Raw genomic sequence first — 26,049 nt, 5'->3', positions numbered from 1 at the left:
TATCATTCACATCTATATTCTTCGATATGTAATATACATGTATATATATATATATATCTAATGGTTCCTTACATACATGTAGATGTTGCAATTAGCATGCTTTTTTTTGTCCAGGCAAAGACAAATTCTTGTGATTGAACATGCATGATTATATGCCATGATCACATTATATAATCTCCTCTGCGCATGGCATGTTATTGTTTTCTAGCTATAGATATGTATATATATATATATACACACATACATAACGCGTCCAACTTGCTTTATTTCTATATATTAATAAGTGTTAAGTTAATTAAATATTTATATCCTAATATTATATAATATATATACTATAATTCATTCTCATATCTTCTTTGACAACTCTTAAAAATTTGTAAGGACTCTAAACGTATTTGTTTACTACATATACTTAAATACTAAGTGTAAATAGTAATGATATTGTCTTTGGTTCAAATTTATGCTATTTTTATTTAATTCTTAAATTTTCATTATTCAATATCTAAGAGTTACTCATATGTAATTTATATATTTGATGCATAATTAAATATACTTTGTTAATCATTCTTTCAATTTCACATGTCAAATAAGAACTTACAAAATAATTAAATTTAATTATATGTAAAATTAACTTGAAATTAAAAATTTTATTTAAAATAATATTTTGTTTATATTGTATTCTCATTAATTTTTTATAGAATTAAAATTTTGACATATTTCAACCTAATTACTAACATGTATTAGAAAAAGTGACTTCAATTAGGGGATGCTGTTAAAGACATATGTATATATACACTTGTGGTAATTTCTTTTTTTTTTTTCTTCGTATAATAGAAATTGATATCTGAATACAATCCAACAAACAAAGTTATTGGGTGCTAGCTATCTTCAAAAGTAGCATACCTTCTCGAGTAAGAATATATAATCAAATGGTACTTTTCACAAGTATCACGGACCCTATTAAACATTCGGGAAAAACTTTTTTTTATTTAAAAAAAAAAAAAAGAAAAATTTAAATATCAAGAAAGCATTCAGAGAATCAGACACTTTTTATCATGAGTATGATTCATTTTAATTTTAAAAGAACTGAAATTAGTAGAAGTACTGGAGAATTAGGGATATAATTAAAAGCCAAATGAATTAATTATTTAATTTACAACATGGGTTTGTCTTAGCTAATTTAAACTTGTCGACTTAATCAACTCATAAAATGTAGCCTTAGATACGCATAAACCAAATCTTGGAACAAAGAAAAATCTGGGTGATGTCTCCTAAAACTTTCTTCAATGAATCTCCCATTTTAAATGGAAACTAATTGCTTGATTCATAAAAATCACCCAATAATCCTCTTCCAAAAACAAAATCTCAAAGATATTCCTTTTGGTCATTACCTAATCTTTGACCCACAAAAACTTCTGAAATCAGGACATGAACAAATTATAAATCATAATCCCATATTATATGTCTATATTTATGCATATATGTCTCTGTGTGTGAACAAGGAGAAAGTGTGGTGTATCTATACCCAGTTGACAAATCTTGACTTGTCTTGACCAAGGTGATTGAGATCCAACGCTTGTCATTCATCTTGTATATACATATATATATATACACACACATATGTGGGACACTCTAGCCGGTGGCCCACAAAGAATGAAATATGTGGATTCATCGTAATGATGTATAAGCACACAATATTCACACTAGGCACGTTTCATACAATCAGTTTTAAAAGTTAAATGTCACGAGTAAAGTCATGTAAATGAATCCAGGTATCGTCCTTCCATATCTTTGACAAAAAATACAAGGGTGGTAGCAGCCCAGGACGCCGTTTCTTTTACCCAACACCGATACTTCCTTCCCAGTTTCCACATCATAAATTTTCATGCAACTCCACCATTCCATCTCTCTCTCTCTTTCTCTCTCTCTCTCTCCCTCTTTCTTTCTATATAAACCGCAGAACAACTCTTCTCCTTCACCACAAGCAAGGAAGGGGAACGTTTAATTCTTACTCTCTTCCTAGTTGTCTCTCTTGCTGGAGAGAAGAGGAAAAAAAAAAGTAAGAGATATGGCTGAGATAAATTTTCCCGTTCCGACATATCTCATCCTTATATTCATCGTCAGCCATTTAATTTCAATGATTGGTGAATCAAAGCCATTGAATAATATTCTCCTTCATCCTCAACTCCTAACCCACCACATCTCAGACAGGCTTCGCATAGACCCAGAAGCCATTGAGTGGGCCTCTAAAGATTTCGGCAACATATCTAAACAAGCCCCTGCTGCTGTTCTTTATCCATCATCTGTCGACGACATCAAAGCTCTGATAAAACTTGCTTACAACCTGTCAATTCCATTCGGTATAGCCGCGAGAGGGCATGGACATTCTGTCTGGGGCCAGGCGATGACCCCGTCTAATGGGGTGGTAGTCAACATGATATCGTTGAAAGAAGGTAGAAAAGAAAAGGAGCGAGTGAAGGTGTTTAAGGCATGTGAAACGGGGTCGTTTTATGCTGATGTTGGTGGAGAACAACTTTGGATAGACGTGTTAAATGCGACATTAGTTGAAGGAGTTGCACCAGTTTCTTGGACTGATTATTTGTATTTAAGTGTTGGTGGGACATTGGCGAATGCTGGAATCAGTGGACAGTCCTTTCGCTATGGACCTCAAATCAGTAATGTTCATGAAATAGATGTTGTCACTGGTATGATTTTCCTTCTTTTACTTTCAGAAATTGACATTTATTTTCTTTTTGGTTTTTGTTTTTCCCTGTAGATTAATGAAGGTATCATAAGTTGGTGGTTGTGGTACACAAATTTTTTGTCACTTTCAGCATATTGATTAATGTTGGGAACATGTTCTTGGCTCCAGGGTCCCACTGGTTCATAGGACAAAATTTCACTCCCAAAAATCATATGTATGCGCACACTCACATAATTAATCATATGCAATATTATTATAATATACATATATATATATGCTTGAGCTGGACCATAATCCATACCCACTTCACCTTCTTACAAAATTCCCATTTGATTATTACGAAACCTTATTACAAGTGTACATATTGGTGGGCTTTGGAAGCAGATGTGAATTTTGTAATTAATAATTAAAGCAAGTTGCATGCATGCAGTGAGTTAGCTAGGGTTAACCTTCTTTTGGGTATATACGCAGGAAAAGGAGAGCTCCTGACCTGCTCTGCCAACAAAAATTCTGACTTGTTTCATGCTGTTCTTGGAGGTTTGGGTCAATTTGGGATTATTACTAGGGCAAGAATTGCTCTCCAACCAGCCCCAAAAAGGGTATGTAGTAACCCACATAACCAAACAATAATATACTAATTTACTAATATTAAAAAGAATTTACAAATTTCTTGCTGTATATGTGCAGGCCAAGTGGGTACGGATGCTTTACAGTGATTTCTCTATTTTTACCAGAGATCAAGAAAGTTTGATCTCAATCAACGCAAGTGAAGGCAAGGCACTTGATTACTTGGAAGGCTCACTTCTGCTCAACCATGGTTCTCCAGATAATTGGAGGTCTTCATTTTTTCCTCCCAGCGAACACTCGAGAATAATTTCCCTTGTGAAAAACCATGGCATCATCTACTGCCTTGAATTGGTCAAATATTACGATGATAACACCCAGTATTCTGTAGACAAAGTACGTCATATATATATGTATATATATATATATATATATACAGTGAAAGCTATCATTGTGATGATGTTTCTTGTTGAAATCAGTATTTGGTGATAATATATGTTAATAAAGTATATATATATTTTTTTTGCAGGAGCTGCAACTAATGGCCAAGGACTTGAGCTTCATTCCGGGATTTGTGTTCCAAAAAGATGTGTCGTATGTTGATTTTTTGAACAGAGTCCGAAGTGGGGAGCTGAAACTCAAGGAACAAGGACAGTGGGAAGTTCCTCATCCATGGCTAAACCTCTTTGTCCCAAGATCTCGAATCTTGGATTTCAATAATGGAGTTTTCAAGGACATTGTTCTAAATGGAAACATCACTACAGGACCTGTCCTTGTGTACCCCATGAACGTAAAAAAGTAAGTGCAATGTCCTTGTATATATATCATCATCATCAGATTTTCCCTTTACAAATAATATCATACATATATATATCCAACTTTAATAACTAGACTGAGAAAAGTACATACTGAAATATTAAATTAATGATGCAGGTGGGATTCCAGAACTTCTGCAGTTATACCCGACGAAGAAGTGTTTTATACAGTAGGATTTTTGGATTCAAGTGAATTCGATGGGTGGAAAGCGTATGATTGTCAAAACATGAAGATAATTAGGTTTTGTGAGGAAGCTGGTATTGAGATTAAACAGTATCTTCCACATTTTCGTAATGAACAAGACTGGATCAAACATTTTGGATCAAAATGGAACGCATTTCGTGAGAGGAAAGTTCGATATGATCCTAAAATGATATTATCACCGGGACAGAGAATTTTCAACACCAAAGATTTTGATCAATAAATTTTTTCTGTATTAAACTAGGATATTATATATATATATATATGTATGTTTTTCTCCTTTTTTTTCTTGAGACCTGGGAGCATGCATGACGCACCCACCGTGCTAATTAATTAGTTAGGTTATCTCTTTCTTTATCCATTTTTTTTTTGCTCAATGATGAGAGCATCTCAACTTCATGTACATATCGATCTTAGACTACTCTTGGAGATCCCGTGGATAAATAAATAATTTTTTCTTTTAATTTTAAGATTCTTTTTTGCTATCTTTCTCTGTCTCTCTCATTAATGCATTTGTACCAAAATACCAACATTGATCATGACATTTTTGTGGTGGATCGAAGAGGCGCGGAAATAAAAAAGCAAAAGGCATCAGCAAAAAGCAATTACCTTCGCAAGTTGTTGTGCGCCAAGGAGGCCAGAAAATCTGCGCATTACTTTCTCTTTGTATGGATAGGAACCACAAGAAACTTCCAGTGAAGATGTCTCTTGATGAAGCACAAAAGCTATTTTTAATTCTTTTGTCTGAATAAAATTATTTTATCATATGTTTAATTTTAATTGGCTATAAAATCTGATTACTTAAGAAAATTATGTAGTTTCCATGGTCTTATAAATTTTATCATCGAACTATAAAGTATATATAACGGCCTTAGTGACAAATAAAAATCATTGCTAAAGTGTCAGTAATACTTTATTATAAATTTAAATATATCTATAATAATAAAAAATTAAAATATATATACATGGGGAGTCGTGTTCCAACAAATTTTAGAAGGTAAAATCCAAAATTGCCCCCATCTGCCTATCCTTTCCTACTAACTTGAAGCTTATAGGACTTGAGTTCACACTTTAACGGAAAAAAAAAAGGTGTATCAAATTAGGTCTGAATAAGTCGGGTTAAGTAGGTTGGGATGTAAATATCATCTATATCCCTAATAAGGTGAATCACAAGTTCCAAGCTTCAATTAGCATCTTAGAGTAACACCTATACAAGTGGGATCAAAATGGAAACATAAAGGAGTTACAGATTGGTGATTGTAAGTCCAATTACACAATAAAAATTATCTATAGTTCTTTTGAAGATATCTAAACAAGAATTGAAACCAAGACGAGTTAGTATTTATGTACCTTAAAACAAAAAGACTTACAATCGACAAATTACATGTTGGTAGACTATTTTACAAGGTACTCTAACAATCCAACAACTATCACTATACATACCATAATAAAAATCCTAATCCAATAACAAAATCAAAATAGAAAAATGTATCTAATGTTAGAGTGAGACCGCATCAATCTGTCTAACCAAACCTTTTTAAGCTACTATAAAAGAACAAAACTAGAACCTAAACGCCTAAGATAATTGCCTTAAGCTAGAGTTGTTTGCATAATTAAACTCTTGAGACACACTCCACTTATCATATTTCCACCAATAATGTAACATTGTAACCATCAAATAATACAAGAAGCACGCACATCCAAGACTCCTATTAAACAAAGTCCCATTTACCCTTAACACACACTTAGCCTTTAGCAAAACATCATTCAAAGCTGACTAATTCAATAGTCCAAGTGACCTTCCCACACCAAGTATCACACATCATTCTATACACCCTTACTTTTTTTTTTTCTACATGGAGCCCTCTATCACAAACTCCTTAACCAATAATTCCACCATCGAATGCCCACCTTATTTACCGCCCTTACAAATAGCCATTATCTTTTCACATGATACCCACTACTTTTGTTATTTTCCACCCATCTTGCTTACCACCATTTCCATTCAATGCATGTCAATAAGCCCCTTCATCACCTCAAATCCTGATAATTAGTTCCTAAACTTGCAACATTAAACAACCAATGACCTAGACAATAACATGTACCATTGTTAAAATATTAGTTAGAATAAAATGCTCCATAATATTCAAACTATATTTGCAATCTTCTTTATATTATCTTTTGTAGCTCTTCATTAGATTGCTTCATTTTGGCTTGTACCTACATCACATGTAACTTGCTCATATATAATATAAAGCTCATATAATTCTTAATGATTATATATCTTAATAGTAATAATCTTCATAATTCTTACATTTAACCCCCCCCCCCCCCCCCCAAATAGTATTTTATTTAAGTACAAGCAACAAAGTCTACTTCCCTTTTAACTCGCATCATTATGATTGTGTTGACCATCGAATTCCTTGATTCACATACTTGAATAACATGTTTTTCAATTTACCTCTCCTATTTCTTGTCTATTAGATAACATATTCAACTTTCAAACAATCTCATATTTCATTATCCATGTTATAATCACAGCAAAAATCGCTCTTTATCACCATGTAAAACCAATAGACCAACTACTTTACCCATAGCTAACAACTCAATTGAGTTCGAGTCCATCAACCCCATTTTTTTACACAACATATATCTTAACCCTTTGTTGTCCCTTAAACTTCCAACTTTAATTAGCCTTAGTATTCTCTATATTGATGCATCAATATTGATATTTAGATTGTCTAGCTCTGGTGACGCCCGCATTCTATCCCTTAAAATAAAGGATGATGAATTCCCTTCTATAGTGAATTCGACCACCAACCTAACCTAGCTCTCACTAGGTCATAAACCTCCTTTACAGACTTTCTATATGAAGACCACCTAATTTCTAGCAATTTATATAGACTATAAAATGACATATAATAAGATTGTATGTATCTTCCTGTATTTTTAAGACCCCTTACGATTGTTAAGGCTCAAACGTAGGTTGTACAATTGTTGGGTAAGACTGACTTACATCCAATCATGCAAGGCACCTACATTATACCATTTAAGCCACCTTAAAATGGAGGAAAAGATGATTAATTGTCCTTTTCTCTATTTTGTATAGAGTACATCCATTTGATATATCAAGCTTATCATAATGATGTAGGTAGTATATAACTAGGCACCCTAAATTTTAATAACTTTCCAAGCAAAGACCTTAAGATTCAACTGGGTTTTCTATTACGACATAGTAGCCTCTAAAAATGCACCCTCAAGCTCTATCTAACTCATTGCTCTTTTAAATGAACTCATTGTGACTTACTCATTTTTACTTAACCCCCAAATAATTTTATCCCTCCTATGGCTCATAGGACAACCTCCTGTAAGACATCCAATAACCTATTTCATTTATCCAAATCCTAGTTAGAGACTCTGCATCTGAGCATAATATTTTATGTCCACCTAGACTTATCCTAAACCACACAATCACACATTTTCCCTCTTAATTAATAGTCAAGGAAAATATCCTACAAAATAAATCATCATAAGTAATGCCCCAATCCATTCATCTATCTATCAAAACTACAATTGTAGGTCCATGACTTAACGTCATTGTAAAACCTTCTAGATCTTTAAGATTCTCTAGGGTTGAAGAAACAACTCTAATTATAAGTTTTAGACACTGATGAACTCATTGATACCTGTGGTCTAAATAATGCTCTTATATGAGAGTAATTACTAGGTGTTCACAATAACTGTCCTCCATAATGCTCTCTCCTCAATGTTAGATCTCTAAACCACTTTATTAATAGTGTTATTTCATGACATGTAACCTTATAAGAACTAGCCTACCTAGATTCCAATCCACGCATATAATTGTACAAACTCACCATGTAAATTGTGACATCCCTAAGCCTTTAAATATTTAATGTTGTAATTTGCTTTGTTTTTAATTTAATTTATTTTTCATTTGGTGTTTAAAATATTTTAAACGTGTTTTAAATAGTTATTTTTTCAAAAATAAATTTTAAAATTAAAAAAAAAATTAAAAGCAAAATGAAAAAATAGACCCGCAAGCATGCACGCGAATACGCACGCTCGCATGCCTGCGTGCTCACGAGCTCGCGCATGCCGTACAGGCATGTCCCATCGCGCACACTATATGCGCATGTCCCATCACACACGCCTGTTGTGCGTCCCATTGCATGCGTCTGTAGCCCATCCCATCGTTGTGCACGTTTGTAGCTAGCCCTATCGTCAAGCGCGGCTATAATGTATGTCCTGTTCACGCACCTGTGCACGTTGTGTCACGTCCCCACCTGTTGCCTACTGCCCGACTGTCACCTAGCATACATGTATGTATTTTTCTTGGCTATTTAAAGCCCTTTTCCTCCTCTCCTCTCTCCCATTTTTTTCATTTTTCTTCTTCTTCTTAACTTGGCCGAGAAAGAGAGAGAAACCAGATAGAGAAAAACTAGAGAGAGAAAGAGCATGAGAGAGTAAAAGACAGAACCTAGGAGACTGATAAGTTTTACTACTTCGCATGGTAATCTTTGTTCTTCTTTTCTCGATTTCCTTTCTTCACTAAAGAGCTCACTCTTAAGCTATTCCTTTTCTTAAAATTTTAAAAAATCCTTCTAAAATCTACAAGTTGTTGAGCAACTTTCCTCCTCCTTCAAATCTACAAGCAATCTCATCTTTGGAAACTGAAAGCTTGAAAATTTATGTAAGGATATTGGTATTTTCATGTACTCTCCTATTGTGTTTTCTAGACTTTGAAAACGTTTAAAGATAATGAAATTCATGATTGTTTGGTTTGGTTTCATGGAAAAATTTAGCATTATTTTAAAGATCATCTTTCATTGAGTGTTTGACGGATTTTGAGTGTTTTATCTTCGAACTGTGTATGAATATGATTTTGTATGTTTAAATTGAGTCATGAAAATGGAAGAAATTATTTTGAACGTACATTGTGTATGTGAACTGGGCCCTCGACCTCGACTTTAAGCATTGATTGAGAGGGTTCCCTAATTGGGATTTGGTCCAAGAAGGTAACTTGATGGTCCAATTCGGTATGTGGGCCCTTATCGTGCTGGGTTTGGTTAATGGACTCCAGTCGGTTCTGGATTATAAATTTGACTATGATTTCAAACCAATAAGAAAAATAGAAAAACTGAACTTTGTTTGATCATTATCACTGAGAGGTGACCAAATATGACTGTTACTAACTGTTGGTGAATCGTTCCCAGTAAATAATACTGGCATTCCCTCTAACGAGAGTAGAATCGCAACTGATTGTAGGGGCCACAGTGGTGAAGTACAACTGTGATCAATAGTTTTCAACTGTTTAACTGTCTATCAAACTGAACTGTTTTCCATTCACAGTGGTAGTCGAGAATCCCTTCTGTCCTCTAGCTGATATAAGTTAAAATAGTTTCGTATGAAGATATGTAAAATCTGTAATTGAATCAAATCGTTTGACTTTTTTAGGTAGGACTATTGACTGGTTACCCATGCTTAGATTGTTTATTGAATTGAATATGTTTCCCATTATTCTATTATGTCATGCTATGCTATTATTGGTTATATTAGTTTCTACTATGTTTCTCGTTGTTCTATTTTTACTACTTATGTCTGAGACTGGCAATTAAAATGTACTTTGATTAATCAAAAACAAATATTTTCATAGTATTTTAAATAAACTTATTCAGCAACAATCCTAAAGGGAGGTCATTGATTATGAAGGTAATGACACATTTTAAAAATAAATAACTTCTGAAACTTTAATATTATAGTTTAAATACTATTTTCTTTATTGAGTTTTATGGAACTCATCCCAATCCATTTTCCCCTAGATGATGAGGAAAGTAAGGAATCGTTCTCCGAGATGCCCTTTAAAGCTTGCTTGGATTCGTTCATGGATCTGTAGTGGACATTTGAGTGCATATAGATGATTATACTCTGATGAACAATTATTTTGTAATGAAAGAAGTGGCTAAAACAAGCGTTCTATATATTTTGTCAATCATCTTCTTAGCCACAAATGTATTTGAATATCAATTTTTTTATAAAGGATGACTTTTCTTCTGCTTTTTAATTTTTTATGCACTTATATATGTTTTGTTATTAGACACTTTTATCCCACTGGGTATCGGGACTTCACAGGTGGTATCAGAATAAGATTCTCGAACATCCCTTATATTGAGGCATAGTATTTAAGTCTAGAAATCTAAAAAGTTTCTTAGAGCTAGAACTAATCTTCATACCTTAGTAAACAATATCATTTCTAAACCTTTGTCTCCCTTTTGTAGGCACTATGACTCAGTGGAGACCTTCTGTAGATAGACCTAATGCCCAGGATGCCCTAATCCAATCATAATTCTTTAAATTATTTCGGGCAATTCAGGGTTTGACCACTATTGTGAGCCACAAGTTTGCCAATAAAGCCTGTCAGTCTCCTCCTGTAAATAACTAACGTTCAAATGATTGTGCTATTTCGCATAATATCTCATAATTTTAAAGACTAAACCCTCCTCACTTTGATGGTGAACCGAACCCTATAGTCACGGAAGCATGAATCATGTAGTTAAAGAAGCTCTTCTCTGTTATCAAACTCACTAAAAAGTAGAAGATTCCTTAGCAGTTTTCATGTTCATTGGAGAGGCCAAACATTGGTATCTCAAGAAGGACACCCTGCCTACTCCAACTACTCGGAACTAGTTTATCGATGTCTTCCTCAAGAGTTTCTTTCTAATTTATGTTCGAGAGAAGAAAGAATAAGAATTTTAAGACCTGCGACAAAAAAGTATGACTATGAGCCTGTACACCTCCAAGTTCATTCAGTTATCTAGATTTTCCCTAGAGATCATAACTACGGAAAATAAGAAGTTCTAGAAATTTATGAAGGGTCTAAGGGCTGACATTATTGATCAAGAGGCCACGATGAGGCCAAACACCTACAATGAAGCCCTCGAGCATGCCCAATTGTCCGAGGAACTTTTTGACACCTGTTACTAGCACATTTATAATGTTAGAATCCAACACCAATAAAAGATGAAGTAGAACGACCATGTTCGTGCTAGCAAGCGACCCAGAATGGCTCCTGCTATAATTGTTGCTTCACCTCCACCTGCATCTCCTGGTAATCCTTCTCAAGCTGTTCAGGCATGCCAACACTATGGTCGAGACCATGGTAACCATCCCTGCTATAAATTAAACAACGTTTACTACATGTGCGAGAGTACACAACATTTTATGAAGGACTGTCTCTAGAAGCCTCAGGATGCTACTAGACCCATTGCTAGAGGAAGGGTCTTTCACTTCGATGAGCCTAGTGCTGTGGTAACGCTGACTATTGTTCAAGGTAACTTTCTATTCATAATTTTACTATTCGTGCTTTGATTGATACTGGTGCCAGCCACTATATTGTATTTTATGAATTTGTTAGGAATTTGATAATTAAGCCCGAACCTTTACGAGAAACCTTGGTTGTAGAGACACCATTTAGGAAACTTCTAGAAGTCCATGTAGTGTATATAATCAGAAAAGTAAAGGTTTTAGGTAGAGAATTAATCGTAGACCTTATACTCTTAGATTTTCTTGATTTTGATGTGATTTTGGGAATGGACTTATAGAGGCCTATCATGCCACTATTGATTATTATGATAAAAACTCTAACCCTTCACCCTCCTAAAACAACAATCTTAGTACAAAGACAAACAAAAAATTTGGTTTTGTACAAATCAATGTTTTGTGAATGAAGTCTTGAATGTTTTAAAATTTGAATGTGTTTAACATTTTATATGAAATGCATGACAAAGATTTTTAAAGTAAATTGCTTGTTGTTTAACCCCCTGTGATGCATACGCAAATGGATTCTAAAAACTTAATACAAACAATCTCAATCATTTGTGATATCTCGGATGTTTTTTTTTTTTCAAAGAGATTTTATGTCTGTCGCTCAGTCAAGAGATTGAGTTCTCTATCAACCTAGTTCTAAGGACACAACCCATCTCTAAAGCCACTTATTGGATGAGCTAAGTAGAACTTCAAGAGTTGGGTTGTCAAATTACAGTTGTGAGAAAAAAGAGATTTATCAGACCATGTAATTCTCCATGGGGTGCTCCAGTCTTGTTTGCTAAGAAAAAGGATAGAACCCTCTAGTTGTGTATTAATTATAGGGAACTCAACCAAATGACAATCAAGAATAAGTATCCATTGTCCTGCATTGACGACCTATTTAACTAGCTACAGGGTGCATCATTCTTCTTCATGATTGATCTCTAGTTGGGCTATCACTAGTTGAGGGTTAAAGCCGAAGACATTCCCTAAATGGTATTCCGCTGTAGGTATGGCCACATTGAATTCAGTATCATGCCCTTCACGCTAACCGATGCTCCTACAATATTTATGGACTTTATGAATTGGGTTTAAAAGCCTACATCGAGTCAATATGTCATTGTTTTTATCAATGACATCCTAGTTTATTCCAAGGACCATCAAGAGCATGTTTTCCACCTAACTCAAGTTCTGAGAACTCTTAAACAATACAAGTTGTATGCCAAGTTCAGTAAGTGCTCCTTTAGTTGGATCAGATCACTTTCTTTAGTCATGTTATTTCTGGTGATGGTGTTTTTATGGATCACTCGAAGGTGAGGCAGTGATTAATTAAAGTCAGCCAACCAATGTCACTGAGGTTTGTATCTTTTTGGGCTTTGTGGAATATTATCGTCGCTTTATTGAAGGCTTTTCCCGCATAACCACTCCTTTGACCCGCCTCATCAGGAAGATGTTGTTTTCTACTAGGGCCTTAGTTATGAAGAAAGTTTTGTCGAACTCAATTGTTAGCTTGCCATTACCCTAGTATTGATTCTTCATGACAATACCAGTCAATTTTAGCTTTATTTATGCCTCTCACGTTAGTTTGGGATATGTGCTCATGCAACATGGTCAGATAGTAACTTATTGTTCCAAGTAGTTAAAGCCGCATGAACGGAACTAATCCTCTCACGACCTTGAGCTTACAGTCATAGTTTTCACTCTGAAGATATGGCATCGTTATTTGTACGGTCAAACTTTTGAGATCTACACCGATCATAAAAGTTTAAAGTATAATTCTTACAAAAAGAATTAAAATATGAGATAAAAGTGTTAGATGGACCTTCTAAAGGACTATAATTGCAAGATCCTATATCATCTCGGTAGAGGTAATGTAGTTGCAAATATCTTTGGCAAAAAGAACTCAACTTTGTTGTCCTTGATGATGGTTTCTAACTAAAGAATGCTTAAAATGATTCAAGGTCTCCAATTAAACCATTATGGCGAGGGCGCGTACCTTGCCCATATTTAGATCTAGTCCACTTTTTTTCAGAGAATCTGGGAAGTCTGGACTACTAATCCCGAGATTTTAAAACATGCAAACCAGTTTGTGTTAGAGAAATCTTGTGACTTCAAAATGTCCAACGATGAAATCTTCAGATTCTGAGATCGAATGCGAGTACCTAATGACCTTGAGCTCAAGTTGGATGTTCTGAAGGAAGCTCACACATCTAAGTTTTTTATCCATCTAAGAAACACGAAGATGTATCAAGATTTAAAATGTCGTTTTTGGTGGCCAGGTATGAAGAGGGATATAGTCAACTTTGCCTTCAAATATCTCACTTGCCAATATATCAAGGCTGAACATCAGAGGCCTAACAGTCTCCTGTAGTGTCTCCCCATCCCATAGTAGAAATGGGAGCATATGATTATAGACTTTGTCACGAGATTACCAAGAACTGGCTTCCATTGTAATGTTATTTAGGTCATTATTTATAAATTAACCAAATTAGCTCACTTTCTTGCAATCAAGACTACTGATTCAGCTAACAAGTTGGCTAGATTATATATTGAGGAGATTGTTAGGCTCTATAGCATTCCAGCATCTGTGGTGTCTAACAGAGATCTTCGTTTTACTTCTCAATTTTGGGAAAGCTTTCAAGAAGCTCTTAACTTTAGTTTTTATTTCAAAACTGCGTACAATCAACAAATTGATGGCTAGTCTAGATGAACAATTTAGATACTTGAGGATATGCTACGAGCTTGTGTATTGAATTTTGGCGGTAGTTGCGGCCAACATCTGCCCTTAGGAAGTTTGCTTACAACAACAGTTATCATTCTATTATTGATATGGCTCTATATGAAACCCTCTATGTTAGGCCATGTTGATCCCCTACTTATTGGAATAAAGTTAGAAACAGATGTTTCCAGAGAATGAATCTCATTTAGGAAATAATAGATAAGGTTGCCACCGTCCATAAGAATCTCATCACCACTCAGACTCGATAAAAGAGATATGCCGAAAATCGAAAAAAGGATTTGAAATTTGGTGTACTTGATCGTGTTTTCCTCAAGGTCTTCCTGTATAAGGGAAGAATGCAGTATGGGAAGAGAGAAAAACTGAGTCATTATCTTTGGGACCTTTCAAGATACGGGAACATGTTGGCCCTGTGGCTTATCGTATTACTTTTCCACCCAAGCTCATGGATCTACACAATGTCTTCAATGTTTTCATGCTCAGGAAGTATAACCACGATCCTTCTCACATCATTTTACATTAGAAACTCCCAGTCAATTCAGATATGTCTTGCGCGAAGTATCTTATCCAGATCATTGATTAAGAGGAAAAAGTTATGAGGAATAAGAGGATCTCGATGGTCAAGGTGATATGGCAGTACCATACTCCTGATGAAGCTACATGGGAACTCGAAGATGAAATGCAAGATAAGCATCCTGAACTGTTTTAAAAATTTATAAATTTAAAGGACCAATTTTTTTTTTGTGAGGGAAAGATGTGAAAACCCTGAACTTTTCAATATTTAATGTTTTAATTTGCTTTATTTTTATTTTTGTTTATTTTTAATTTGGTGTTTAAAATATTTTAAATAGTTAATGTTGTAATTTGCTTTATTTTTATTTTTATTTATTTTTAATTTGGTGTTTAAAATATTTTAGATGTATTTTAAATAGTTATTTCGCAAAAAAGAATGTCTAAATTTCTTTTTGAGAAAAATTAAAAGCAAAACATAAAATTTGACATGTGGGCAAGCCTCGCAAGAAATGTTTGCAAGCATGAGCACGGACTCGTGAGCCTGTACGCCTGTGAGCCCGCATGTGCTGTACACACCTAACCCATCGCGTGCGTGCTGATAGCTATCCCATCATCGTGCGTGCTGATAGCTATCCCATCATCGTGCGTGCTGGCAACACATCTCTTTATCGCATGTGCCTGCAGCACACATCCTGTCCACGTGGCAGTGCACCTACAGTGCATTTCTCATTCGTGTGCTTGCACACACCATGTCACATTGCCACCTATTGTCACTATCTCACCACCATGTGGCATGCATGCATGAATTTTTCTTGGCTATTTAAAACCCCTTTTCTCCTCTCCTCTCTCCTATTTTTTTCATTTTTCTTCTTCTTCTTCACTTGGCTGAGAGAGAGAGAAAGAAACAAACTTGAGAAAAAAAGAGCTTGAGAGAGAGAAACGAAACAAAGGAGACCGAGAAGCTTCCTCCTCTATATGGTAACCTTTCTTCTTCTTTTCTCTTCTTCACTAAAACTTTTAAGAGCTCATTTTTAGACTCTTCTTTTCCTTAAATTTCTAGAAAATCCCTATAAAATCTATGGGTTGCCCAGTAACCTTCCTCCTCCTTCGAATCTGTAAGCAACCTCATCTTAAAAAACCGAAAGCTTAAAAGTTTAAGTAAGGGTTTAGTATTTTCACAAACTCTCCTATTGTATTTTTTAGACTTTGAAAATGTTTAAAGATAATGAAATTCATGATTGTTTGGTTTGGTTTCATGCACGCAATGAGTATTGTCTTATAGATCGTCTTTCGTCGAGAGTTTGATGGATATTGAGTGTTTTATCTTCGAACTGTGTATTAATATGATTTTGCATGTTTAAATTGAATCATGAAAATGGAAGAAATTATTTTGAATGGTACACCTTGTGTACAAACTGGGCCCTTGACCTCGCCTTTGGGCGATGACCAAAAGGGCTACCCAATTGGGATTTGGTATGAGAAAGTAACCCGATGGCCCAATCTGGGTATGTGGGTCCTTGCAGGGTCAGGTTTGGTTAATAGACGGCCACCGGGTCTGAACTGTAAATTTGACTATGATTTCGAATTAATAAGAATAGTGAAAAAACTGAAATCCATTTGACCGTTACGATTAAGGGGTGACTGAATATGACTATTACTGGCTGTTGGTGAACTGCTGCCTATGAATTGTAATGGCATTCTCTTTGACGAGAGTGGAATCGTGACTGATTGTAGGGGGCCACAATGGCGAAGTACAACATTGGTAATTAGTTTTCAACTATTTCACCATATATCGAACTAAATTGTTTCCCATTCACAATGGTAGTCGGGGATCTCTCTGCCCTTTACTGATATATGTTAAAATTGCTTTGCACGAAGATCTTTAAAATTTGTTATTAAATCAAATTATTTGACTTCTAGTTAGGATTATTGATTTGTTACCCATGCTTAGATTTTTTATTGAATTGAATTTGTTTCTCACTATTCTGTTATGTCATGCCATGTTATTGTTGGTTGTACTAGTTTCTACTATGTTTCTAACTGTTATGTTTTTACTACTTATGTATGAGGCTGGCAATTAAAATGTACTTTAATTAATCAAAAGTAAACATTTTCACAATATGATATGACATTTTAATTATGTTAATTAATCAATTTTTTTATGTTTTTTTACAAATATTTTTTCATGTGTTTTTATTTGTTTTAAGAAAAACTGGTGAGTTCTATATTTTTTTAGGCAAAAGAACTGAAGAAATAGGCAAAGTTACAAGGAATTGATTTGATGCAGTAGGAGAATTCTGTGTTTGTGCAAGTGGAGAAGCTATGAACGCAAGGACACTACAACAAGGTATTGCTCCCAGAATTCAAAAATGCATTTTATTATAACACACTAACTAGGCTACTACAACGTGTGTCACAAGAAGTGATGCAGAACCTTGGGTCAACCAATGTGATAAAAAATTCCAACACACAATTTAGTATAAAAACTTAATCCTTAAATAAATCTTCCCTATTTAACTCACACTCAAGTTGTGAATGCAAACTAAGATAATTAGGAATAAGAAAATATAATTGAAAAATGCCATGAGATTACTCGATAAGTAGATTCAATTCCTAACTCAACAAGACGATTAGAGAACCTTTCTAAGAGCACTCACAAAGCTTGAAACTTGTAAATAAACTTGAATATTATTGATTGAGTTGAAGTCTTCTTTCTTGAAGTTGAATTATTGTCATAGCATAACTCTTGATGCTTGTCATACTTAGATTTGATCTTTAATTTTAAATTAGTTTATATTGAAGAAGTTGAATTGAAGATGCTTGAAAAGTTTCTTAGCTGGAGTAGAAGTGGAACATTATCCATGAGAAAATTAACAAAGGGGAATTCGATTATCGCCGGGACTTGAGCTTTCCTTCTTTTTAATTCCAACTCCTTTATTAAATTAATTTCTTGAAGACAAATCCTCTTGGGGCTCTTGAAGTGAAAACCAAATGGTACTCCTCCTCGGCCACAACTCCTAGTCCAAAAAAGACTTAAGAATCAAGCTCTTCTAACAAGTAAAGTATAACAACCCAGCCCCACTTTAATAGGCAATGATGTTTACACACCATTTCTAAATAATGGAATCGATAAAATGTAACACATGTAGTGACCCTACGTATTATTACACATCCCTTGTAATATAATAATTATTAAAATAAAAAATAAATGGGTATTTTAAAAATTATTTACAAATAATTACCTAAATTAATTTTTATCTGTAGTGCAAGTTTGAAACAAAAAAAAAGAAGAGTTTTCCACATCCTCACTAGTCATGAACCTGCTCATTCCTTGAATAATGGTTATGAATTGGTGTGATATTCACGGTCTCAGTAAAAATGAGACAATATTTTATAAAAAAAAAACTTATTTATACTTTACTTACTCTATGCTAAAACTAATCCACCTTGTGATGTGACCCTAGGACGGTGTTCTATTTACTCGGGAGGCAACCATCAAATTTCGCGCCAATATTGAAACGAGGCTCGGGAGAAGCCTGGACTAAGAAAACAGAATCGAGATTCGACGACAAGGCCCAATCCTATGAAGCCCAAAGATCCAGTTCGTGCAAGTTTAGATTAGGTAAGACGGATCATCGATGCCATTAAGACCAGGAAGACTTATGGGCTGCTGAGATAATCGGCCCAAGGAAGCATCAGCGTCAATGATTATGGGATTTTAGATTGATCCTAGAAGATGACAGTGGCATGTCCGAGACGACGCATGAAGGGAAGATACTCGTAGGCGGCTGACACGAGTCGGCTGGCCCACTAGGCCCAACCCGCAGCCTAGCAAGTTGCACACCCGAAAAGCACGTGCGGTCCATGCTGCACACTCTTGTAGGCGGGCCGATCGAGGCCCATTAAGAAGACGCAAAGATCTGCCCTTACCCCGAGGCCTAATCCAGCAGACCTGCACTCGATAAAGAATGATTTGGGCCAAATGCTTGGCCCAGCAGCCTGGCCAACCAGCAGTCACTGGCCAAGCTGAAGAGGAATCCGCGCGAGCCGCAGAACCATGAGGCCCAAAGGCCGCGCGTGCAAGCCTGACCCAAGCCGCACGCATGTACAGGCTCCCCTAGCCCATACGAATGGGATTTATGTGGTGGTGAGTTTTTTTGTTTTTTTTTTAAATAGCCTATGTGATTTTTTTCAGCCCAAAATTTTCAAAGATTCACATGATAATTATCCCTTTAATGTTTTATTATTTTTTTAAATTAAGGATTAACTATATAATATTTTAATCTTGAGATTATTCTAAGCTATTATTTTATTATATTTTTAATTTTTATTATTTATCCTCATTATTTTAATGTGATTTTCATATGTGATTTATATGGATTTTACATGACATAAATATAAGCTTATTTTATTTATTAAATTAAATATTATTTTAATGTAATTCTATCTATTTAGATTATTTAATTAATATATTTGAGATAGAATAATTTTTATTTTATAATTACCCTAGATTAAGATAAAATTTTATCTAGGGTAATATTTTTTTAATTATCTCAAGATCTTTGTACTCATCTAAATTGCTCAGAAAATGCTATAAATAGACCTTTGCCCCTAGGATGTAAAGCACACATTTGAGAATAAATTTGAGAGAATTCTTGAGAGCTTCGGCTTTTCTTTCTTTTAACATTTTTGCTAAAATTAGTTTCTTCAAGTTCTTTAGGAAGCAGGAGTTTTCAAAAGTCTTGTTGAGTCAAGGAGCGGGGATTAACTTATCGGTAAGTCCGTGGTGTTTTTCCTTTCCTTATTTTATTTCCTTAGTATTTGTTTTTGCTTTTATTTTAGGATTGTGGATTCAATTAGAGGGAAGAATTTTATTCTAAGTGGTTATTATTTCGATATTGCATACGCTTAGTGGGTTTCAGGAGTAGATTCCATACTCCATATACCCTCCCGCGTCATCTGGTATCAGAGCAAAAAGGCTTAAGTTTAATTTGATATCACATTGTTTACTTAATTTCATCTTGACACATCTACTTGTTATTCTAATTTTTATTTATTTCATTATGAAACTTATGCACACTACTTACTTTCATATCTTGTTGCTATTTCGGAAATGACTTTCTTTTTATCCGTATTTATTACTAATTTCTTCATTTCCTTATCTCTATTCACATCCTTATATATTTACATCTTCACTTATATCACATTCTTTTGCATCTAAAAATTCACATAAAAAATTCATATTCACTTTCACATTTCACTTATTTATATTTTTTTAGTAATTTTATTTATGTTTTATTCTTATTAATGTTTCGTTGCGATGCATTTTTTACAACCAGTACCATTAAGGGTATCACAGATTCTTTCTACAACATGTATAGGAACACATAAATCACATATGCATCAAATTAGTCATAGTAGTACTTCGTCAGGTGACCCACATCACATGTACACATCCCATCCACATCTAGATTGTGCATATCATCCACCAATGGGCATGGTTCACTACCCGCAGAATTTCAATCATACTCATCAAATTATTTTTAAAGTTTTATCCACTTTCTTAGTTTGTCTTTTCATTTTTTCTAAAATTTTCTTATTTTTTTATTTATTTTTCACTTATTGACACACTAACACATTCTTACATAATACACATAAATTCTTAATTCTTGGGTTAAAATATCTTTTCATTTACCCACTCTTATTCCATCTTTGATTACTCTAAATTTTCTTACTTGTTTTTCCTTTACTTACATCCTCAAATCTTTTAACTTATCTTTAGAATTTGTTTACTTAATAATTTCCTAACTTTCTTAAATCAAACTCTCATTTCTTTCTAATTCACTTATCAATTTAATATGCCTTCTTCCTTTGATTTAATTAATTAATTAAATTCCTCAAATATTATTTTCTCTAATCAAACTAAATTTTATTTATTTAATTATCCCAACTAGCTTTTCCCCTATCACTTTTTCCCTAAGTCTTTTGAAACTCTTTCACCAAATTTTGAAGTCAAAATTTACATGTCACTTTTTAATTCAATAAATTGATTACTTAATCCATCAATCAATTCATACATTTGTTGCTTATCATGCATATTAATCATTTCTAAGTTTCCTTATTTCTTATTTTTGCAATAGTTACACAATTCACATCAATAACCTTACTTAATATACACCTATTCTTAATTTCTCCCATTTTACTTATAAACGTTTTTTCATCTTCTATATTTGTTTCTTCCATTTTCATACATTTAAAAGCCCATTTTTATTTAGACATACTCACACACATAATAATATATGTATATTTACGTAAATACTTTTATACACATAATAAAACATATACATGCATACACACACTCACACATTCTTCATAGCCTATAAACATGCTGAATAGTGTGTGTATATATATATCTGAACACCCGTACACAAACACATATTTCAAGCATATGCATGAAAAAAATAGTTTGTTTGATTTATATACAAGAAATCTGGGTAAGGAAATTCATATAAGTTATAAAATTTTTAATGAAATTATTTTTGTAAAATTTGAGATAAAGAATATCATTAGGCCTTAGTAACATAATATTAACTCATTTTTACCTAAACAGTGGATGAAAATATCCTATTGATGAAGTTGATAATTTTTGGTTTCATCTCCCATTTAATTCATCTTCGACTTAATCTAGATTATAACTTATATTAGGCTAATCTAAATCAAATTTAAACAGAATTGGAAATATTTATGAAGATTCAGGTTTAGGATACCAACCACACTTACCCTTTCCTCATGGATTCCTCTTCACTAGATGTTCCTTAAAACACCCCTACAACGCTTAACCTAACCTGTAACAAGAATATTGCCCTTGGGCTAGTGGAGAACCAATGGCTTCCTGACATTCAAATAGCATGTATGGTTTAATGTTTTGAAATTTTAGATTTTCTCACATGGTCATTTATATCTGACTACATAAAAATATGCATTAAACTTAAATCATGATTAAACTAAATTAAAATTACATCATGAAGTCTCGGGTTTTGAATTCTGGAGGAAGTCAAATTCGGATACCCAATGGAATCCTCTCGACTCACGAAGTTTGGGTGTGCAATTCATAGTGTAGACCTACATGCATGTGTAAGCAAGATGGCTAACCCGAACTAAAAAGAACAATGAAGAAGAAAAGAGAAGGTTACCTTACCTTCGATGGTTAGCATCACAATAACCTGAAAATGGTTTCGAGTTATGGCCTTCTTCTTCTTTTTTTCTCTCTCGGTCGCCCCTTTTCTTTTTCTCACGCGGTTGGAATTCCTCCTATCTTTATCTCTTATACTCTCATACTTGACAACTTCCTCTCTCTCTCTCTCTCTTTCTTTCGCTCGATGGATCCCTCCCTCTCCTCACTCTCTTTTTTGATAGCTCTCTCTTCTAAAAGAAACCCAAGTAGGTTTCCTTATACACCTATTCCACCTATCATCTTATCAATCTATCCAAACTCTAAGATGTCAGATCTGTTAGGGATATTTTCTTTATTTCATGTGAGAAAATGAATCCTGGTAGTCTAATTTTACCCTGTTGACTCTTGGCCATTAGATATAGAGATTCATTAATATTATTTTTATCTTTTTACACTCTTAAATTTCTGAGTTTTAGATCACAAATCCTACGATAAGAGCCCTTCAGGGCCTTTTAATCCTGACCATTGGTCCCTTTTAAGTGGGAAGCGATTTGGAATATTCGTTCAACTTTTAAGCGGGAAGGAATTTGTGTCGATTGATGAGGCAGGATGAGATATTATCCGCTCATGTGTGAATAGATCTCGACTATTGGATTTTGCATGGGTGATCGAATCCGTTTAATTTGCATACCATTGGTCGCATATCCCTGGACTATCTGATCGTGCTTCTATGGTCAAGTAATAGTTGTACGCTTATGTCTCTTTAAATTTTACGATTAAATCTAGGCCGATCAAACAACGTTTAAGATCTGCATGGTAGGATCTTGACCGTCTACATGATTCTTCTCCCATATGCATGTATGCGTGTCGCCCACACAACGCACGTGGATAAGTTCCTTGAACACATCAGGCCCTGATGTGTCCCACTTTTCTAAAATTATAGAAAGACCCTAAAATGGAAACCCTTTTTCATCTAGGTCCCTAGCTTTTTTAAAAAATTTAAAAAGGACCCCAAATATCCAAATTTCTTTCATTTGGGTCACTAAACCTTTAAAAGAAAGAAATTGATATATTTTTAAACTAAAAAATTATTAAATTAAAGGTTTTTCATCTATTCTCCGAATTGATGTATTAATTTAAAAGAAAAATGTATTTCTAGTTAATTTTTCACCCACAATTTTATAAAACTAATACTTTAAGTTTCTCAAAAACTTTTATTTCTTTCCAATGTCCTTTCTTTTATTAAAGTTTTTCAAAAATATTTTTAAACTGTGTGTTTACTTTTCAGAGTGTTACACAAAGTCTCACCCTTAATTGGGTTATTAAGATCCTCATCACTGTCTTCTAGTGGTGGCATGTTGTCATTATCACTACTATAATCACTGACACTGTTGATCTCACCATCATCTCACATCATCATGATCTTTTTGACATTGGGATGCAATATGACTAATGTCTAAGTACTTCAAGCATTTAATACAGTTATATTTTTTATTCAAGTTAGAATTACCTCTTGGGTCGGTTTGGACTTACTTTTGTTTTGTTACGTTAACCCATTTGTTCTCATCTTTCTTCGTGCATCTTGAGCTAAATTGAGGAGCGAAATTTTGAATTCTTCAATTGGATCCCTTGTATGTCAACTACTTCTCAATATTTATGGTCATGTGCACCATGCCATCCAGCTCTATGGATTGTTGTAATTTGACTATGTTGGCAATTTCTCGATTAAGACGACTTAAAGCCATAGTGGTTTCGAGATATTAATTCATGTTGGCTCTAATAATTGCCATCTTTATCTCCTTGTGATAATCTTTTACAAACATAGATCCTTGTGTCTATGTCAATTATTACAACTTTTAATGCATTTCTCGATGATAATAAGGGATAAACCTTTTTCTCATAATGATTTTAATCTCTCTCCATGATGAGACAAGTCATTTTCCATTATGCTTTCTACTGGCCAAGAGTTTATCCCACCAAACTAAGGCATAATTAGTGAATTCAACAACAACTAGGTACCTTCTTCTCCTCACTGTAATTGTGACAATCAAAGAGAAGCTTTACTTTTACTCCTACTCTAGGTATGTCTCAGCATCATTTTGTCCCTTGTGAGGTAAAATTTGTATCTTTATAGAGCTTAGGTTAATGTTATCCTCTCTTCATCTCTATCATTATCATCACAAGACTCAGCATCCTCTTGTGGGGTTCAGTTTCTTACCCTATATGGACATGAGTTTCTTCGTCTCTTTTCATCACTCTTTCCGTTGATCTTTGCCTCTAGATTTTTAATTATCTTATTAAATTATGAAAACATGGTCTCTACATACTCCCTTAAATCGGTTGGACTATTTATGTTCATTTGGTTGACACATGATGAAATGCTTACAAAAAAAAAGTTAGTAAAAAAAAATAAAAATCCCTTATAAATTCTCGTGTTTCACTCACCTCTCAATCTTCTTCCCTCAGTTGAATGTTAGAATAAATTCCTCTTAAATCAAGGTACTCGAGCTTAGTCTTAAGACACTTCAAAGAATCCTACGAAAAGAAAATTACAAAACTTCTAGAAGTACGAGTTTAAGCACATGGGTGATGAATATATGTACTTGTATTTTTATGCTAAGTAACTAGGATGCAGTTAGTTACTTAATAGTATAATAGAATAAAAACATTAAGAAATAATGAAATCTAGAGTGCAAGATAGACAAATCTGGATATGACGTGATGAATCTAACTTGATCCCTAAGGAGAAAACTGAAAATGCAACCTAAAATACTAAACCTGATGAAAGCTACACATTTATTATGATGATTTAGTCTTGTTCTAAATATGTATGGGTATGTAAAGGATGCACTATGATCTGAGTATAGAAAAGGGAAACATGTACCTTTACGTGGTGAAAGAATCGACCTTGCACAATGAAGCAACAAAATTGAGCTTGATCAATCAAAGTGATATGGTAGATAAGCACTTGAATAATCAATAATGTAAATTGATTTTGAGTATTGAGCAATCAATTTGTTGGATCTTTTTTTTTATTAGGAGAACAATAAAATAATTTGAAAAATAATGATGATGAATTCAATTAAGCACAAATATAAATAAATGATTAGAACTATGATGTTAATGTTAGTCACTTGAAATAACAATATGCAAGACTAACAAATGCAAGACAACAAGGTTTAACTTGAGCTAAAGCTCTGTTACCAAATAATTAGGAGTCCAAGATCAACAAGTGCAATCCATAAGCCACACATACAATTTAGCATGCAAAAGTTAATCCTTTAAATAGACCTTCCAACTTAACGTATAATTAACATGTGATTACAAATTAAGATAATTGAGAAAAAAAATAAGAATTAATAAAATGCCACAAGAGTTATATCGATAAGTAGAACTAATTCTCCACTCAACGAGACAATTGAAGAAAGCCTCCCAAAAAACATTCACAATAAAAAAATCTACCAAAACAAAAGCTTGTATTTTATTGATAATTTAAATTGAATTGAATACAACCAAAGGTGTGAGACTTTTACATAACCATAGGCCTTAGAATTATAATAGAAATAGAAAACTAAAATTTTATGAAAACTCTTATTAAAATCCTATCTAGGACTCTAAAGAAAATAATAAAAGAAAACATATTAATTTAACTTAAACATAACTCTTCTCTTTTGGAATGGTGGCTTTATCCTTCAACAGTTGTGGTATAACTTATTTGCCTTATCTGGATTGGTTTTGAACTCCAATAAATAATTAATTTCGGTCATAACATTATGTTAAAGATTGGGTTAAGATGCTTCCAAATTGAGCTCTCCCATGTTAACTATGATTCCAATACTTGTTTGATATGAATTTATGAAGATGAAAATCGAGTATGACTCAAAAAAGGATAAATTTAGCCTTTTGGATGTTGTTGTCGTAACTCCCACTTGATTTAAGAGAGGAAAGACAATCTGGATGAGGAAAGGAAGAGGGGAATAAAATCTATCTTGGGAGATAATTTCCCTCACGAATAGG

At 33.8% G+C, this 26,049-nt stretch overlaps 1 protein-coding gene across 2 annotated transcripts; it reads left to right on the top strand.

The window, feature by feature from the left end:
• Window positions 1-1,767: 1,767 nt before the first annotated feature.
• LOC110817106 (cytokinin dehydrogenase 3-like) lies at window positions 1,768-4,755 on the top strand. 2 transcript variants are annotated; one of them, XM_022045509.2, is made up of 5 exons: window positions 1,772-2,705; window positions 3,176-3,303; window positions 3,392-3,664; window positions 3,798-4,066; window positions 4,202-4,755. In XM_022045509.2, exons 1-5 carry the CDS (start codon window positions 2,069-2,071, stop codon window positions 4,506-4,508), a joined length of 1,614 nt encoding a protein of 537 aa, XP_021901201.2. In that variant the 5' UTR covers window positions 1,772-2,068; the 3' UTR covers window positions 4,509-4,755. The 2 variants fall into 2 exon arrangements, with proteins under 2 accessions (XP_088064322.1, XP_021901201.2); XM_088208196.1 differs by lacking the exon at window positions 4,202-4,755 and having other exon boundaries at window positions 1,768-2,705; window positions 3,798-4,070.
• Window positions 4,756-26,049: the final 21,294 nt, after the last annotated feature.

This window comes from Carica papaya, chromosome 7, assembly GCF_054855325.1.
Source record: "Carica papaya isolate Zhongbai chromosome 7, ASM5485532v1, whole genome shotgun sequence".
NCBI lineage: Eukaryota > Viridiplantae > Streptophyta > Magnoliopsida > Brassicales > Caricaceae > Carica > Carica papaya.
The sequence above is the reverse complement of the archived record's forward strand: the minus strand, read 5'-3'. Positions and strand labels throughout refer to the sequence as shown.

What these genes read in the sequence shown, in the direction of transcription:
- LOC110817106 (XM_022045509.2), top strand. Translation starts at nt 2,069, where the DNA reads ATGGCTGAGATAAATTTTCCCGTTCCGACATATCTCATCCTTATATTC. An exon ending in TGAAATAGATGTTGTCACTG is followed by an intron (nt 2,706 to 3,175) that starts GTATGATTTTCC and finishes GTATATACGCAG; the next exon opens with GAAAAGGAGAGCTCCTGACC. An exon ending in CCCAGTATTCTGTAGACAAA is followed by an intron (nt 3,665 to 3,797) that starts GTACGTCATATA and finishes TTTTTTTTGCAG; the next exon opens with GAGCTGCAACTAATGGCCAA.